This window comes from Mustela nivalis (genome assembly GCF_964662115.1).
Source record: "Mustela nivalis genome assembly, chromosome: 9".
NCBI lineage: Eukaryota > Metazoa > Chordata > Mammalia > Carnivora > Mustelidae > Mustela > Mustela nivalis.
This window is the reverse complement of record NC_139028.1, coordinates 26,534,509-26,552,315: the sequence shown is the minus strand read 5'-3', so window position 1 is coordinate 26,552,315 and position 17,807 is coordinate 26,534,509. Positions and strand designations below refer to the sequence as shown.

Sequence of the window (17,807 nt, the reverse complement as noted above, 5' to 3'; positions counted from 1 at the left end):
TCCTGAATTACATTTGCAAAGTCCCCTCTGCCAAGTCAAGTAACATGTTCACAGATTCTGGGGGATTAGGACATAAATATCTTCAGGTGCCATTACTCTGCTTGTCAGCATTAGGTTGCTAGAGGTAATGACCCAGGAAAGAAAAAATAAAGAACAGAGCACCGTAGGATTATTTTGAGCCAATACCCATTCCAAAACTCCAAGTTTCATCGCTTAAAGCAGAAGAGTTTACAAATCCCAGAATGTGGAAGACTAGTGTAAAGCAGCAACATGGGAAATACATGTATGAACTGGCGACATGTGTTTTTATTTAAGTCATTGTGAGGTAACGATGAATATAGCTGTCCCTTTGTGCTGTTTTACTGTTTTCATGAGTGCCCCTCTCACTCAGAAGCTCTGATCTGGTATCACGAACACAGAAAAGAAAATCCCGAGCAAATAAGAGAATTTAAACACAATTTTGGTACCCCAAATTATACCTGGCCCCAGGTTGGGCCAGGCTTGAAACTGAAAATATAAAAAGACTTGATGAACTCTGAAAAATAACATAAATATACTGTTTTGCCTTGATGTTGATTACTATTCTTATGATCAACATTGTTATAACACAAGATAATAATATCTATCAGTTTCTACATTGACTCTAGTTAGTTACTTGTCCCAAATTTGGAGACACCTGGAAAGACTCTTACTTTTCCTACACTCAACTAGGACTAGGTATTTAAACTACTCCTCTTCAGTATGGGGATAGAAGGGGTAACAGACCAAAATAACCTACAGAAATGTCAAACAATATCCACTTGCTAGATAAACTATATCCTTCCAGCTGTGGACACAGGGCAACCCAACCAGAGAACCCCTGTTGTATGTAATGAATTCTGTGTTCCTTCTCCTTGCCAGCTAATTCCCACATAGTCCTTCCTCCTGACTCAGTCGTAATAAAGGCTTCGGTGACAACAACTGTGAACATATACCTCAATTACATCACAAGATTCTCAAAGGCTGCAGTGAAACACATCAAATTATTTATTATCGGTGGTCAAGAGTTTAGCTAAGCTACTCTGGGGTATTGCTGCCTTGGCCCCCATTTGGCCCAGTAGCCTGCTGTGATGTTAAACTGCTATTAGTCCCCTCATGCAAGCACATGCAGCCTGCAGAGTCACTAACACATGTGACTTTCTGACAGGACCACCCCAAGAGCCCTTGTGCTCAGCCATCTTCCCCGCCTCCCAGCCCCTTCCCTTTATGGGCCCCGTTAATAAGGCCCCAGTGTCACTGACCAAAACTCACTGTTTTGGTTGCAGCGGACTAATCTAGTGTTGGTCTGGGAACCCTCAAACCCTCTACCCATAGACTTTAATGAAAGGTTGTGCCCCAGGGCCTGCTTCTCCATACTGTCCCTCCAAGGGTGACCCCTCCCCCGAGTCATGGCATGGACCTCCTCCAGGACCCATGAGTAATAAACTCTATGGTAATTCCTTTTGCAGTTTGTTGAACTGCAGCTTACCATCTGGTCTCCTCTTCTCCACTTAGGAAATGTTATCTTGGGGGCACCTGGGTGGCTCAGTTGTTAGGCGTCTGCCTTTGGCTTAGATCCCAGGATCTCAGGGTCCTGGGATTGAGCCACTTGTCAGACTTCCTGCTCAGTGGGAAGCATGATTCTCCCTCTCCCACTCCCCCTGCTTGTGTTCCCTCTCTCTCTGCCTCTCTTTGTCAAATAAATAAATAAAAAGAGTCTTAGAAAAAAAGAAATGTTAACTTGATAAATTAATAACAAGGTGGTCCAACCATATATGGCAATTTCCTTCATTCTTGAAATGTACTAAAACGTGGTTATGTGTGTGTGTACATATGTATGGTACATTTCAGAAGTATGTATTTTTTTTAAGATTTTATTTATTTACTTGACAGACAGAGATCACAAGTAGGCAGAGAGGCAGGCAGAGAGAGAAGGGGAAGCAGGCTCCCCTCTGAGCAAAGAGCCCAATGTGGGGCTCGATCCCAGGACCCTGAGATCATGACCTGAGCCAAAGTCAGAGGCTTAACCCACCCAGGTGCCCCTAAAATCTTTTATTTTAAAAAATCATTTATCATCTTGGACTGTAGGCCTGCCCCAAGGATATTGTTTACAGCTAACTAGGGATTCATTCATTAATGTGCTTTCCTACTTTCAGCATTTGGAGAAAGTAAGCCCCCTTTTTAAAAAGATGATAATGTAGGGGCACCTGGGTGGCTCAGTGGGTTAAGCTTCTGCCTTCAGCTTAGGTCATGATCTCAGGGTCCTGGGATCAAGTTCCACGTCAGGCTCTCTGCTCATCGGGAAGTCTGTTTCTCCCTCTCTCTCTGCCTGCCTCTCTACCTACTTGGCTCTCTCTCTCTGTCAAATGAATAAATAAAATCTAAAAAAAAAAAAAAAAAAAAGACGATAATGTTGAAAACGATAATGCATAAGCTCTTTCCAGTTATAAAAATTTTAGTAATTAATATATTTTCACTGTTAACCTTTTTGTTTTTGAAGATTTTATTTATTTAAGAGAGAGCTCCCAAGCGAATGAGCAGGGGAGGGGAGGGGAGGGGTACAGGAGGGAGGGGCAGGAGGAGGCGGTGGAAGAGAAGAGGAAGAGGCAGGCTCCCTGAGGAGCAGGGACACCAGTGCAGGTCTGGATCTCCGGCCCCTGGGATCATCATGACCTGAGCCGAAGGCAGGCACTTAACCAAATGGGCTACCCAGATACCCACCAAAATTTTATTTAATAAAGAGTTTTAAGGATCTCAGACAAAGTACATACCTCTGAAGTGTTACACACACACGCGCACACACACGAACAACCACTTCTTAGTACATTTCAAAAATGAGGCAAATTGCTATTAGTGGTGGTACCACCTTGTTATTAATTTGTCAAGTTAACATGTCTTAAGTGGAGCAGAGGAGACCAGATGGTGAGCTGCAGTTCAACAGACTGCAAAAGGAATTACCATAGAGTTTATTACTCATGGGTCCTGGAGGAGATCCCTGGCATGGCTGGGTCGGGGAGGGGCACTCTTGGAGGGAGAAGCAGGCCCTGAGGCACATCCTTTCATTAAAGTCTATGGGTTGAGGGCTTGGGGGTTCCCAGGCCAAGGCCAGATTAGTCAGCGGCAACCAAAAGAGTTAGTTTTGGTCAGTGACACTGGGGCCTCATTAAAAGGACCCATACTATGGGAAAAGTAAGCGTCTTTCCAGGTGTCTCCAAATTTGGGACAAGTAACTAACTAGAGTCAATGTAGAAACTGATAGATATTATTATCTTGTGTTATAACAATGTTGATCATAAGAATAGTAATCAACATCAAGGCAAAACAGTATATTTATGTTATTTTTCAGAGTTCATCAAGTCTTATTATATTTTCAGTTTCAAGCTTGGCCCAACCTGCGGCCAGGTATAATTTTGGGTACCAAAATTGTGTTTAAATTTTCTTATTTGCTCGGGATTTTCTTTTCTGTGTTCGTGATACCAGATCAGAGCTTCTGAGTGAGAGGGGCACTCATGAAAACAGTAAAACAGCACAAAGGGACAGCTATATTCATCGTTACCTCACAATGACTTAAATAAAAACACATGTCGCTACTTCATACATGTATTTCCCATGTTGCTGCTTTTCACTAGTCTTTCACATTCTGGGATTTGTAAACTCTTCTGCTTTAAGCGATGAATCTCGGAGTTTCGGAATGGGTATTGGCTCAAAATAATCCTACGGTGCTCTGTTCTTTATTTTTTCTTTCCTGGGTCATTACCTCTAGCAACCCAATGCTGACAAGCAGAGTAATGGCACCTGAAGATATTTATGTCCTAATCCCCCAGAATCTGTGAACATGTTACTTGACTTGGCAGAGGGGACTTTGCAAATGTAATTCAGAAAAAAGGACCTTAAGTCCATGATAATATTCTGGATATTAGGGTGGGCCTAATCCAATCAAGAGAGTCCTTAGAAGTGGAGAACGTTGTCAGCCAAATCAGAAAGAGAGGGAAAGAAGAGAGGTTTGAACTTGTGAGATCCTCGCCCCACTATTGCTGGCTTTGAAGGTGAAGGAAGGGGGACGATGAGCCAAGAGCTGAAGTACCTTCTAGAAACTGGAAATGGCCCTTACTGATAGCAGCAAGGAAGCAGGACCTTGGGCCCACATCTTCAAGGAAGGGAATTCTGTCAACAACTCAGATGAGTAGAAACAGATTTTGGACATGTGACCTCCAGAAAGTTCAGATGATAAAACTGAGTCGTTTTCAGCTGCCAATTTTGTTATGGCAGCAATAGGAAACTGATACAGTAACTTTCCAAATCTGATCTTATGGAGTGTCTGATAATGAGTACAGACCAGATCCTTATATGACTGCTTCAGCCCTGGTGACATTGTTCTACGTTCTTCCAATCTAGAAACGTTTGTTCGTTACAATACCTTATGACACACTGGGTTCTTCCATAGTATTCTGAGACTGTTCCTAAGGTAGCACTTTCTCTCTCTGCTTGTCCGTGAGAGATTCCATGCCAGTTTAGGGTCTCAGTCATCGTCCATTTAGCTAGAAGATTAATGACCACACTAGCCATAATTTTTTTGCTCTTAAGAATGCCTATGGTCTTGTTCCTGTTTTTACCGTGTCATTCAGAGTACCCATCCCCATAGCACGGGTTCCATGGTGGTAAAGACTGAGGGCAACTTAACTCCTTGCCAATCGTTCCTCTTACAAAGAAATGAATCAGGAGAGGACATCTCTCATCGGTTGCAGCAATCAGATCCTCCTTCCAGGAATTAGGATTTTAAACTCAGATGATTTAAAAGCTATATTCTTATAAACTCCATGTGTATCAACATAAAAGCTCAAATTTAAGCACACTATACAAATGCTGGGATAGGTTACTGCTCTTCCTTGGTTTTGTTGTTATTATTATTATTACTATTATTTTCTAGGGTATTTAGTTGTCAGGGATGAAGCCAACTATCTTGCATCATCCTAATACCTAGAGAAAGCATTAACTTACAATTATCTTCGGTTGCCTTTCTTAGATCATCTAGAGTAAGACCATAAAAGAAAAAAAGAGGTGGGAACTGTGAGGTACTTCCTATGGACCAATAAGAAAAATGAGAGTTCAGATAGTATATGTGTCATGTGATAAAAAAGCAATACACCAAGGCTTACAAATCAGGTTTTCTGACTTTGGTTATGTATTTTTCATTAATTCATGAAATCTGTGTGTGAGACAGTACAATAATAGGGTTCAAAACACATTATTTTCTCTATGCTTGAATTGCCTGCTCTGGACGTTGACTGTAATACCTGGTTTCTGATGTGGCAAGAAGCCTCTTCATGTGTTCCCACCAATCTTTGACGTTATTGTCTTCCAGCATGCTTTCCTCCACATGGAGTCCCAGTGCCGAATATAGTCATGATTAGCACACAAACTTTCAAGCTATCCTGTGCGATAAGGTTCAAGTTCTCTTGTGCCATAAGGACATAATTTTGTGAATTGCATCTCTCAAAACTTCTTTTACTTTTTCATTCCTCAGGCTATAAATGAAGGGGTTCAGAAGAGGGGTCACCATTGTGGTGAGGACAGCCGTCACCTTGTCAAATTCTAGTGAGTGGCTCTGGCTGGGTCTCACATACATGAAGATGTTGCTCCCATAGGCAATGGACACAACTGTGATGTGAGAAGCACAGGTGGAAAAGGCCTTCTGACGGCCTTGGGCTGAGGGGATGCGCAGGATGGTAGAGATGATGTAGGTGTAGGACACAATGGTGAATACCAAGGAGGTCAGAAGGACAAGGGAGGATAGGAGGAAGTTTATCATCTCAATGAAATGAGTGTCTATGCAGGCCACCTGTAGCAGGGGGGCAATGTCACAGAAGAAATGACTAATTTCTCTATAACAAAAAGGCAGTCTGGACACCACAATAGTTGGGCACAGTACTGAGAGGAAGGCTCCTACCCAGCAGCCTAGAACCAGCAGGAGGCAGACCCTACTATTCATGATGATAGTATAGCGCAGGGGGTTACAGATGGCCACATAGCGGTCAAAGGACATCACCACCAAGAGGATAAACTCCACTGTCCCCAAGAAAAAAAAGAAGTATGTTTGGGTGATGCAGCCCACAAAAGTTATGGTCTTCTTGTCCTCTAGGAGACAGGCTAACAGCTTTGGGGTAACTGAGGTAGTGTATGAAATGTCCAAAAAAGACAAATTACTGAGGAAGAAGTACATTGGGGTTTGGAGGCGATTATCAGCCCAGATTAAGGAAATGATGACAGTATTTCCCGTTAGAGTTAGCATGTAAGTAAACAGGAGGACCACAAAGAGGGAGATCTGAAGCTTTGGGATCATAGGGAAGGCAGTCAGGATAAATTCAGTCACTGTGGTCTGATTCTGCATATCCATCGCATGCAATATCAGTGGCCAGAACGTCTGTGAAAAAAAAAAAAATTACAGAGAAGAAAATTAGCAAAAATAAGTTTTCAACCCTGAATGTCAGTGCTAAAGATGAAGTAGTAAAAGCTTTGGATGAAGAGTCAAGAGTCGTTTCACTCACCATAAAACAGGTAGGACCCTGGGTAAATGACACGACTTTTCTCACCGCAGGATTCTCATATTTAAAATTTTTGGTTGAATGAAATTACCTCTGTGGTCCCATTAAACTCTGGTCTTCATGATGGTTTTTCTCTCTGACCCAGTGCTCCTTCCCCTCTTCCTTTGATTCTTCCTGGTCTCCTGTTTTCCCAGGTCAGCTCTGTGCCTGAGAAGAGAGAATACTTAACTGAGAATCCAGACAGTCACGTTGCAAAAGGACAAAGGGAATGTTAATAAAAGTTGAGTTCCTTTTCTCCACATTATTTCAACCCTTCATGTATTGTCCACGTAGAAGAGCAGAAACTGGAGTTTTTGAGGTCTACACAGTGACAGAGCAAGTAGGTACACGATGCATGCTTCATAATTTGCATAAGCTATTTCATGCATTTGAAAAGGTCTTTTGGGAAAATGATCATTCATTTTTCTTTGTAATGTCGTGCATATGGCAGCTTCCAAAAGATTAACAGAAATTTCACCTCCCATTCCCCACCTGCGCATGTTTTACAGGTCCTCTTCTATAGGTCTCGTATACCTTATATTCTTTTCAGCAACTGGAACATGAGTCTGTTAATAGTAGTGCAAGAAAGTGGATGCAGATGGGCAGTGCTTGGAATTCTCCTCTCGGATTAGTGCTCAACTTTGGTGAACCTCTAGTGCCTGCCTGTGTAACTCCGTTGAAGCTGTGTCCTTGGGTGTTTTACTTTGTGGCTAATTCTTTGGTTTTATGTGCAAATGACCAATTCAAGAACCTGAGCTAGGATCCCTCTAGGTTTGAAGCCACCGAGTTCCTCCTGAAAGGAAATCATTTTCCCCAGGCCCTCTGTCTTGGAAAAGTAACTGCTAGCAGCCTTTTTTGCCTTAAAGACTCCCCCTTTCTTTTCCTGAATGAATTTCCATTTGAAAACTTTGCTGAGGCTTTTCTGGCCCTTGTAGTTGCTCATTATTTGTATTTCCCATCCATTTATTCCAAACATCAATTGCTTTTAAGTTATCAAAGGCCCTCAAAGGGGCTGATTTATTGAAATAGGGTCTTGTACTGTCGGTTGCCTTGCACCATTTAAGTATTGTGACATTCACCCTCCCCCCACTGCTCCTGCACCCAGGTCATACACTTCCTGATTGATTACTACGGCACAGAAAGGCATAACCATATCAACCATATCTGGGTGGACGCGTGTTAATGTTACTGAGATCTAATATAGACACAGAAGTGAGCATGGTCTGTGGACAAGTGGAAATGCTTTGAAATCCCTTTCATTTCCTGCTTCCCACCTTCCTCACTGCCCCCACTGGAGAGGAGCAGGTGTCAAGGCAGACGGAGGTGGAGTCTCCCGCAGCTGCCAATCATCTGTCCCACTCTTCCTTCCATTTTTCTCTCCAATCGTTTCCCAACCTACTCCAAAGTCCTCCATTTTCCTTCCTGGGTATTTCTTCTTTGATGACGTTGAGAGGAGCTTGATTTCCCCCAGTGTTGTAAGTTAGACAGGTTGGGATCTGCAAGAGCTCGGTGACATTTTTAAACAAGATTCTGGGATGGTCCGACACAAATGGGCTTGCTGTTGGCCGTTGTTGTCATGGGGTCATATAGGAATGGAAAAAAGGCATCGAGAGCTTTCTGTTCTGCTGTATTTTGGGTCAAACAAATGCTGAGAAGAGGGAAATATGTAGCCTTGCTCTCCTCAGGGAGTCACTTAACTTTGTGATAATGGAGAACAAGCTGGCTTTGTATCTGTCTTCTCTAGATGAACTCCGTGCCCTGCTGAGCCCATCCTGTCTTGGGGGAAAGGTTCTGGATTATGACAATCTGCGTCTAAGAATTTAATTATAACCTTGCCAAGTTAAGGCTTTCATTTGGGGGGAGGATTGTTCTTCATTGCCATTTGTGGGTCCTTAAAAAGTGGCATTCACTTGCACACTGGCACATTTCAAGATTCCTGATTTAGGGCGCCTGGGTGGCTCAGTGGGTTAAGTCGCTGCCTTCGGCTCAGATCGTGATCTCAGAGTCTTGGGATCGAGTCCCGCATCGGGCTCTCTGCTCAGCAGGGAGCATGCTTTCTCCTCTCTGCCTGCCTCTCTGCCTGCTTGTGATCTCTGTCAAATAAATAAATAAAATCTTAAAGAAAAAAAAAAAGATTCCAGATTTAGTCAGAAATGGGGACTGGTGGAAGAGAACCTGTTTGGCCACTGTAGGTTTGGATCTTTCATCACACTCCTAAGCATCGTGTCTTACGTGTTTTCTAAAATGAGAATGACAACAGGGACAGACTGAGGTCCTCTGCTAGAGCCTATGTCTACAGTGATGTATGTGGACCTGGTGTTCAGTACATGTTTGTTAAGAACATCGGGATGGGGAAGGAGGAACAGAAAAGGACTGAGATGTGGCGGTGGGGGGTGGGGATTAGACATATCTTGGGAACTTTGCTGCTGTCAGTAAAATGTGACAAAGCTTAATTGCAAGCTGAGTACATTAAAGACTTTCATTTACATACTTAGAGTAAAGCTATCATACTCGACAGCTGCCTTCGCTGTAGTTTTGGGGAGAGCAGTAGTTATACTTTAATTCATAAAATATACATGTAAACAAATTTAGTGAGACTCGGACTGTTTAACATATAAATATGGATAATTGCATAATAAAGTATACTTACCTCCTACTCTTCGTAGCACACTGTGTTTTCTCTATTCGGGTATGTTAGGAAACTCAAACTTTGTGGGGTTTTTTCCATACTGCATTCCCTCCATTTTTCTGTCAATTCTGTGATTGCTTCAGTGTTGAATTCTGTGTAAATCTCAGTCCTAGTCTGAGACTTTTCCCCGGGTGGTAACTAATCCCCTTTCCAAACCACACCAAGTGGTTATTCAGTGTTTGATTATGGAGTCCATCCCTCTTCCTCTGAATGAAAAACTGTCCTTTTCCAGAACGTCTGTGGCTTTCTCTCAGTTCCTTTTCGGATGCCCACAGCAAAAGTGAAGTCTGGACTTACACCAGGGAGAAGTCCAAGCGTTACAGTATCTGTTCACGTTTCCTGTGAACCTCAGCACATTGCTCTGAGTTCCAAGTCCCATGTACCCTGTTGCACGTGGTGGTGAGGAAGGGCAGAGCAGCGAGGTTTGGTGGTGAATGGAGGAGTTACCGCAGCCAGATCCAGAGCAGGTCCCCTGACTTCTATTCTGGCAAAAGTGGCTAAATGCTGCCCTAATTTCAGCTGGGTTTTTTTTTTTTTTTTCCTTTCTTCGCTTCAAGAATTTAATTTTGTGTACTCAGTGAATTTCAAGTTCTTCTGTGGATCCATCTGGACTGTCAGAAGAATTCATGTTTGCATGCACTGAAGCATCTCTCTAAACTGTCACCCTTGCTTAGGTCACCCCTGCTCATGATCAGGTGTCCCGTGACTTGATTTCACGTAGCACCACCTTCACTTACTCTCTGCAGGAAACAACCTGACTCTGCCTCTATGAAAGTGCTTACGTCGGGGTGAACTGCGGTGTTTAATGAGATCTGGCGCTCACCTTCAGAGATTTGGCTTACAGTGGCACCTGGGACTATGGCATAAAAAAAGGTTAATGATTGTTACTGCAGTCAGAACATCAGAGTGGCAGTAACTACTCACAGTTAGAAAGTTAGGGTCTCCTGGGACACACTCTTGGTTGTTTATTTTATTATTTAAAGAGAAACTTAGAGAGCTGCTTTAAAGCATCAGGGAAGTAGAAACTTGGAGAATTTAAAACGTGTTTTTTTCTGAAATGATCGTCATGTTTTGAAATAGGCTTTAAGCTGCTTTCCAAAGAGATTCTTTACATAGATCAGTATGCCTGTGTCCATATTTTAAATCCATTGTATTGATGTACAAGGTACACACGATGGACAATTTAAGTGTAGAGCTGCTTGAGTTTTGACACCTGTGTCCCTTCACGTAGCCACCAACACCGCTATGATGGTTTACAGTATTTCCGTTTTCTTAGAAGTGTTGTGCTCCCTTGCAGGAAATGCTCTCCCTCCCCTACCTCAGCCCTGATAACCACTCAGGTGTTTCCTGTAAGGGTAATTTGCATTTTCTTGCATTTTATATAAATGCAGTCTTACTTCATGTAGTCTTTTGTGTTTGCTTTCTTTCACTTAATCAGATACTTTGAAGTTAATGCACATGTTTCGGGTGTCCGTGGTTTCTTCCTCTGTATTATGGAGGACTACGTGTAATATAGATTCTGCAGAATTATCATAGCCTGTTTATTCATCAGACGGTGGAGCCTTGAGTTGTTTTCAGGACTGGTTAATGTGAATAAAGCCTCTATGAACCATTGAGGTCATGTTTTTATGTGGATATTTGTTTTCACTTCTGTTAGATACATTCTGAAAAGTGGGATGTCTGTGTTTTATGGTAGAAATGTGTTTAATTATAAGAAACTGTCAGGATGTTCTCTAAAGTCATTGCATGTTCCGTTGTACTGGTAATAGAGTGACTGTCACACTTCCGTATCCTTACTAATGCTGGGTGTTAGCAGTCTTCTAAATTCTAGCCAGTCTAGTGCTTGTTGGTGGAAATATCTGATGCATTATATATATATTTTTTTACTTTTTCAGTTTATGTGATATATAATTGACAAATAAAATTGCATATATTTAAAGTGTTCATCATGAAGTCTTGACATAAATCTATATTTTGGGAAATGATTATCACAATCAACTACCTGACACATTCTTCACCTCATATTGTTACTTTTTTTGGTGAGTGTGTTTAAACTAGCTACTATTTAGCAAATTTCAAGCACACAATACAGTATTATTAAGTGTGGTCACCACCACACTGTATGTTAGACACCCAGAATTTATTCATCTTATAATGGAAGGCTTTGTGCCCTTGGTTACCATCTCCCCATTTTCCTCTATTCCGCATGTGAGTGAAATCATAAGGTATTTGTCTGACATGTTTATAGCAGCCTTATCTACAACAGTCAAATTATGAAACAGCTCAAGTGTCCACTGACTGATAAATGGATAAAGAAGAGGTGGCGTAATGATGGAATATTATTCAGCCGTAAGAAAAGAATGAAATCTTGCCACATTTTGCAACAACATGGTTGGAACTATAAAGTATAATACTAAACAAAATCAGTCAGAGAAAGACAAATGCCGTAGGACTTCACTCCTCTGTGGAATTTTAGAAACAAAACAAATGAACAGGGGCACCTGGGTGGCTCAGTGGGTTAAAGCCTCTGCCTTCAGCTCAGGTCATGGTCTCAGTGTTCTGGAATCGAGCCCCGCATCGGGCTCTTAGCTCAGCGGGAAGCCAGCTTCCCCCTCTCTTTCTCTCTCTCCCTCCGCCCTCTCTGCCTACTTGTGATCTCTGTCAAATAAATAAATTAAATGTTTTTTAAAAGAAAAGAAACAAAACAAATAAACAGAGGGGATAGGGAAAGAGAGGTAACTGAAGAAACAGACTCTTTAACTGTAGAGAAGAGACGGTTCCCAGAGGGGTGGTGGGTAGGGGGAGGGGTGAAATATGTTTGGGGGATTCAGAAGCACATTGTTGTGATGGGCACTGGGTGCTGTACGGGAGTGTGGTATCACTATATTGAATACCTGAAACTAATATTACATTGTACATTAACAAGTAGGAATTTAAATAAAACTTTTTTTAAAAGATTAAAAAAAAAACTTATAAAACTTGCTCTGCTGATAGAGACAGAGGCCCTAGATGGCATCTGAAACTCTAGAATAATTTATTGTTGGAGAACATTTTCTTTTTCTTTTTTTTTTTTTTTTTAAGATTTTATTTATTTATTTGACAGAGAGAAATCACAAGTAGATGGAGAGGCAGGCAGAGAGAGAGAGAGAGGGAAGCAGGCTCCCTGCTGAGCAGAGAGCCCGATGCGGGACTCGATCCCAGGACCCTGAGATCATGACCTGAGCCGAAGGCAGCGGCTTAACCCACTGAGCCACCCAGGCGCCCTTGGAGAACATTTTCTATTGGTCAATGACTTTAAAAGGATGAAAAGTTTTTTAAGCATTAATTTTCTTTTAAATAGATAAAGCAGAATATCATAAAAATCCCCAAGGAAACCCTAGCAGGTCAATTTGGCACCGCCTAAAACTTTGTAATTGTGATTAGGTCGTTCAAAACCAACATTCTTTTGTAACAATATTATTAATTAACTTCCTTTGACCCATATCCCCAAGAGCTGTTTTCATCTAAATCTCCAAGGAAAATAAGCCCATGAAAAAGCATAGTTCATCCACTTGTGAAAAAAAAATTCACAGAATAGAGGAAACTTTATAGAGAAAAAGAATAGGGCAACTTTTTAGAAAATATACAACTCAACTTTAATCTTCGCAATTCAGTGTATTCAAGACTATTTAGTAAAATCTCCGGTGGAAAATTTAGTATTCTAGTAACCTTAAAGGGGGACCACGATACCAAAAACTATACTAAGATCCCCTCACCAGGCTGTGGCTTGGCAAGGATGGCGTAAGAAGGATTCTGCATCAGCCACATCTGAGTTATTTGTATTGGATCCAAACAGCCCAGTTACTAAATAATTCGAATGATTGAGATTTAACCAAAGACTCAAAACTAGCCTTCTTGTACGAGAGAAAATACCTGTGAATTAAGAATCAATGATTTTCCAGGATAATTTTTTTAAAAAGAATCAGGGACGATCTACTGATTATTCCTGCAAGGTTTTCCAGGTTCTTAACACTTTACTACCACATTCTCTACTACAAAACCAGACTCTAGAATCATTTTGTGTGGAAATCATCAGGGTTCCTAGATCATTAGGGTGTTTAAGGGTTACTGTGGTGAAAAAAGTGTTTGGTTGGAAAGGTCAGAACATGAACGTGTATTTGGAATTTACAAAGACAGAATTTTCCGTTCAAGATGAGAGCTTTTCATTCAGCCAGTGCTAAAGCAAGGTAGAGATTTCCCACTCACTGAAGTCGTCCAAGCCATGGCTGGAAGGATATGTGGTGAGGATGGTAATCACAGGGACACACACTGGGGTTAGGCGGTTCAGTGACCTAATCAATTTTATTTTATCTTTAAGATATGTTTCCAGGAGCTAGACGTAGAAATAGAAATGGCAAGAGAACAATTTCAAAGTACAATATCTAGAGTAGATTCAGGCACACACAATAATCACAGTTGGACCCTCTTGCTGTCTCCATGTACGAAACATGCTGGACGAATCTTAAATCATCTATATAATCGATAAAATGTAAGTATACTTTTTCACCTATGTTTTATTAATGAATATAGCACTTATGTTAAATGTATCTTCTCGTGTGTAGTCTCTCTGATCTGTCATATTCTTAGTGGGGTCAGATGCAAATCTGGGGGATTCAGATTAAGGATGCACTAAGAATATTCTTCAAATTAAACTTTCCATAATTTGATGTTATTTATTCAAGAAACAGATCACTCTGATTTTTCATCTCCTTTGAGTTTATCTCAATCCCCTCTGAACAAAGCTATTTTTTAGCAAGATTCTGTTAGATATTGCCACACATATGATTTAATTTAAACCTCACAGTAGCTCATCTTGAATGTTATATTCATTTAACACTTGAATCTGGAAGTGTGAATAATCATTTTGAACAGCCTCATGGAAATAATAATACAACACACACACAAAACAGACTCTCAGTGCCTCAGACAGAAAGTTCACATGAGATTTCACTTGCTATTACATTGGTATCAGTATTCATGATTAGCCACTTCTGTGCGATGATTTATAGAAATATTTGAGAGCTTGTATGAGTTTGAACACATACACACATCCATAATATCATCACCACAATTAAGGAGACAGACACACGCCAGACCTCCCACAGTTTCCTTCACACAATCACTTGTCATATACTGTCTGATTCCATCGATGGCCCCGTGAGATAGTCAGCTGGTTGTTTGGTGTTGGTTAACCTAGATGATCAACATTTCCTTCCTGTATAGATAATGACTGAGTAAATATTCTTGCACATAAATCACATAAAACTCATCAAATTGTGCCTATTAAATATGGGCTGTTCTTCGTTGTTGTTTTTTAAGATTTTAAATAATCTCTATGTGCAACATGGGGCTTGAACTCACTACCCTGAGATCAGCAGTCCCATGCTCCACCAGATGAGCCAACCGGGGACCGCATGAGCAGTTCTTTGTGTATCAATTGTACCTCGAAAAAGCTGATATTAAAAAATGAGTGTGCAGGGGCACCTGGGTGGCTCAGTGGGTTTAAGCCTCTGCCCTGGGCTCAGGTCATGATCGCAGGGTCCTGGGATCAAGCCCCGAATAGGGCTCTCTGCTCAGCGGGGAGCCTGCTTCCTCTCTCTCTCTCTGCCTGCCTCTCTAACTACTTGTAATCTCTATCTATCAAATAAATAAATAAAATCTTTTAAAAAAATGAGTGTGCAGCGTTCTAGTAATTGATATGGAAGGATGATGATTATTATTTAAAGAAAAGCCCGTTACAAAATAGTATGTCAGCCTCATTTATTTTAGATACATATGTAAGTAATTTAATTTTGAAATGGCATGGAAATACATTCACCAAAATATAACAGGTTTGCTTACAGATTGTAATTTTGTTTTTCACATTTGCATATTCAAATTCTTTGCACTGAAAAATGTGAGGGTTTTTTTGTGGGTTTTTTTTTGTAATGGGAAACACAAAATGAAATAGGAAGGCAAAATTTTTATCTTAGTAAAGGAGTAGGAGGGGAGATGGGCAAAAGGAAAAAGAGGGGAATATCATTTAACTTATTTGTTAAGGAGGTGCTCAGTAAAACCTAGACAAAGAGAGCATGGACGTTAGAGCATTGGTGCGTTTAACCTAAAATGAGAATACCGGTGCCAGAGAACATTTCTCAGATATTGGGATAAAGAACAACTAGATAATCTTGATGTAGTTTTATTATTTCAACTAATCAAGTAAATAAAGTGAGCTACATTGTCTCTATTTTACCTCCTGTGTATATTCTGTACCTCTTTGATTTTATCACATTGTCTAGTGTCCCCTTAAATAATCAGTCAAAAATAAATCAGACAGACAAAGACAATTTTACTTACCTGTGGAATCTAAAAAACAAAACAAATGAACAAAATAACAGGCTTGTAAATATAGACAACAAGCCGGTGGTTGTCAGAGGGGAGGTGGTGGGAAAATGGGATTAAGAGGGCTAAACTTCTAGTCATAAAATATATAGGTCACAGAGATGAAAAGTATAGTATGTGGAATATAATCAAGTATATTGTAGTAACGTATGGTGTCCCATGGTAGCTATACTTATCGTGATGAAACCAAGTAATGCATAGAACTATTGGATGAATATGTTGTACACCTGAAATGTTATGTGTTCACTATACTTCAATAAAAAAAATAATCAGCCAGATATGTGATATATTGCTTACATACTTTGGAGAAGGTAGGTGTGGACCCAGGGTGTAGCCTAATTATAAGATACTCACTATGCCCTTTTGATGTGTCATCTAAAGTGATTAGCAGGAGCCAGGAACCATTGTTCCTTTCAGATACTTCCAGTCTATTTCCATGGATCTATGTATGTGAAGAAAAGACTTTCAAAGCTGAGACTCTGGAGATCACCAAATATGGGAAAATGGAAATCAACCTTTATCCCATGCAGCGGGTCACCAATGACAACTGCTCAAGTGAAAGAAAATTTGTTATAGAAAAGGCTAGAAAGTATTTAAAAGAATTTCCCTCTCATAGACTGTAAACTTCAAAAAAAAAAAATAGTTCTTGTTAAAGTGTGAGTCGGTACTTTTTTTTTTAATATTTTATTTATTTATTTGACAGACAGAGATCACAAGTAGGCAGAGAAGCAGACAAAGAGAGAGGAGGAAGCAGGCTCCTCCTTTTCATTTTCCCAAGGATGCCCAATAATGATCTTTCTTTTTTTTTTTTTAAGATTTTATTTATTTATTTGACAGACAGAGATCACAAGTAGGCAGAGAGGCAGGCAGAGAGAGAGCAGGAAGCAGGCTCCCTGCTGAGCAGAGAGCCCGATGTGGGGCTTGATCCCAGGACCCTGGGATCATGACCTGAGCCGAAGGCAGAGGCTTTGACCCACTGAGCCACCCAGGCGCCCCAATAATGATCTTTCAATTGAGGTTTAAGCCCTTGACCCATCTCCCAATGGAAGACACGGTCCACAACACATTTTCTACAGATATTTATAAACATACCTCCTAGGCTAATTTTCCTTTTCTTGTTTTTTAAGGGAGACCATGCCTACCGTGTAGCCACAGCCATGGGAAATCGGAGCACTGTGACTGAATTCACCCTGATCGCCTTTCCTGCTCTCCTAGAACTTCGAATCTTCCTCTTTGTGGTTCTTTTGCCGACTTACACATTAACGGTCACAGGAAACATTATTATCATCTTCCTAACATGGACCAATAATCGTCTGCAAACCCCAATGTATATTTTCCTCAGTAATTTGTCCTGCTTAGATATTTTATACACCACGGTTGTCACTCCAAAGTTGCTAGCCTGCCTCCTAGGAGAGAAGAAGACCATACCTTTTGTTGGCTGCATCACTCAAACATATTTCTACTTCTTTCTGGGGACAGTGGAGTTTATCCTCCTGGCGGTGATGTCCTTTGACCGCTATGTAGCCATCTGTAACCCCTTGCGCTATACCGTCATCATGAACAGCAGGGTCTGTCTCCTGCTGGTCCTGGGCTGCTGGGTGGGAGCCTTCCTGTCCGTGCTGGTACCAACCATTGTGGTGACAAGGCTACCTTACTGTAAAAAAGAAATTAATCATTTTTTCTGTGACATTGCCCCTCCTCTGCAGGTGGCCTGTGTAGATACACACCTCATTGAGCAGATCAACTTTCTCCTATCTGCCCTTGTCATCCTGAGCTCTCTGACATTCACGACTGGGTCCTATACCTATATCATCTCTACCATCCTGCACATCCCCTCAGCCCAAGGCCGTCAAAAAGCTTTTTCTACCTGCGTTTCTCACATCACGGTTGTGTCCATTGCTTATGGGAGCAACATCTTTGTGTACGTGAGACCCAATCAGAACTATTCCCTGGATTTTGACAAGGTAGCTGCTGTTCTCATTACAGTGGTGACCCCTCTTCTGAACCCTTTTATTTATAGCTTGAGAAATGAAAAGGTGAAAGAAGTGTTGAGAGAGACAATGAACAGAGTCATGTCCTTGATACTTAGGAAAACTTGA

General features: G+C 41.1%; 2 protein-coding genes across 2 annotated transcripts; one reads left to right on the top strand and one right to left on the bottom strand.

The window, feature by feature from the left end:
- Positions 1 to 5,464: 5,464 nt before the first annotated feature.
- Positions 5,465 to 6,412, bottom strand: LOC309841359 (olfactory receptor 6M1-like; the record flags this gene model as incomplete). The annotated part of the gene is made up of 1 exon (XM_082684253.1): positions 5,465 to 6,412. One exon carries the CDS (start codon positions 6,410 to 6,412, stop codon positions 5,465 to 5,467), a length of 948 nt encoding a protein of 315 aa, XP_082540379.1.
- Positions 6,413 to 16,865: 10,453 nt separating this feature from the next.
- Positions 16,866 to 17,807, top strand: OR6M1 (olfactory receptor family 6 subfamily M member 1; the record flags this gene model as incomplete). The annotated part of the gene is made up of 1 exon (XM_082682565.1): positions 16,866 to 17,807. The coding sequence occupies one exon, from the start codon at positions 16,866 to 16,868 to the stop codon at positions 17,805 to 17,807; it is 942 nt and encodes a 313-aa protein (XP_082538691.1).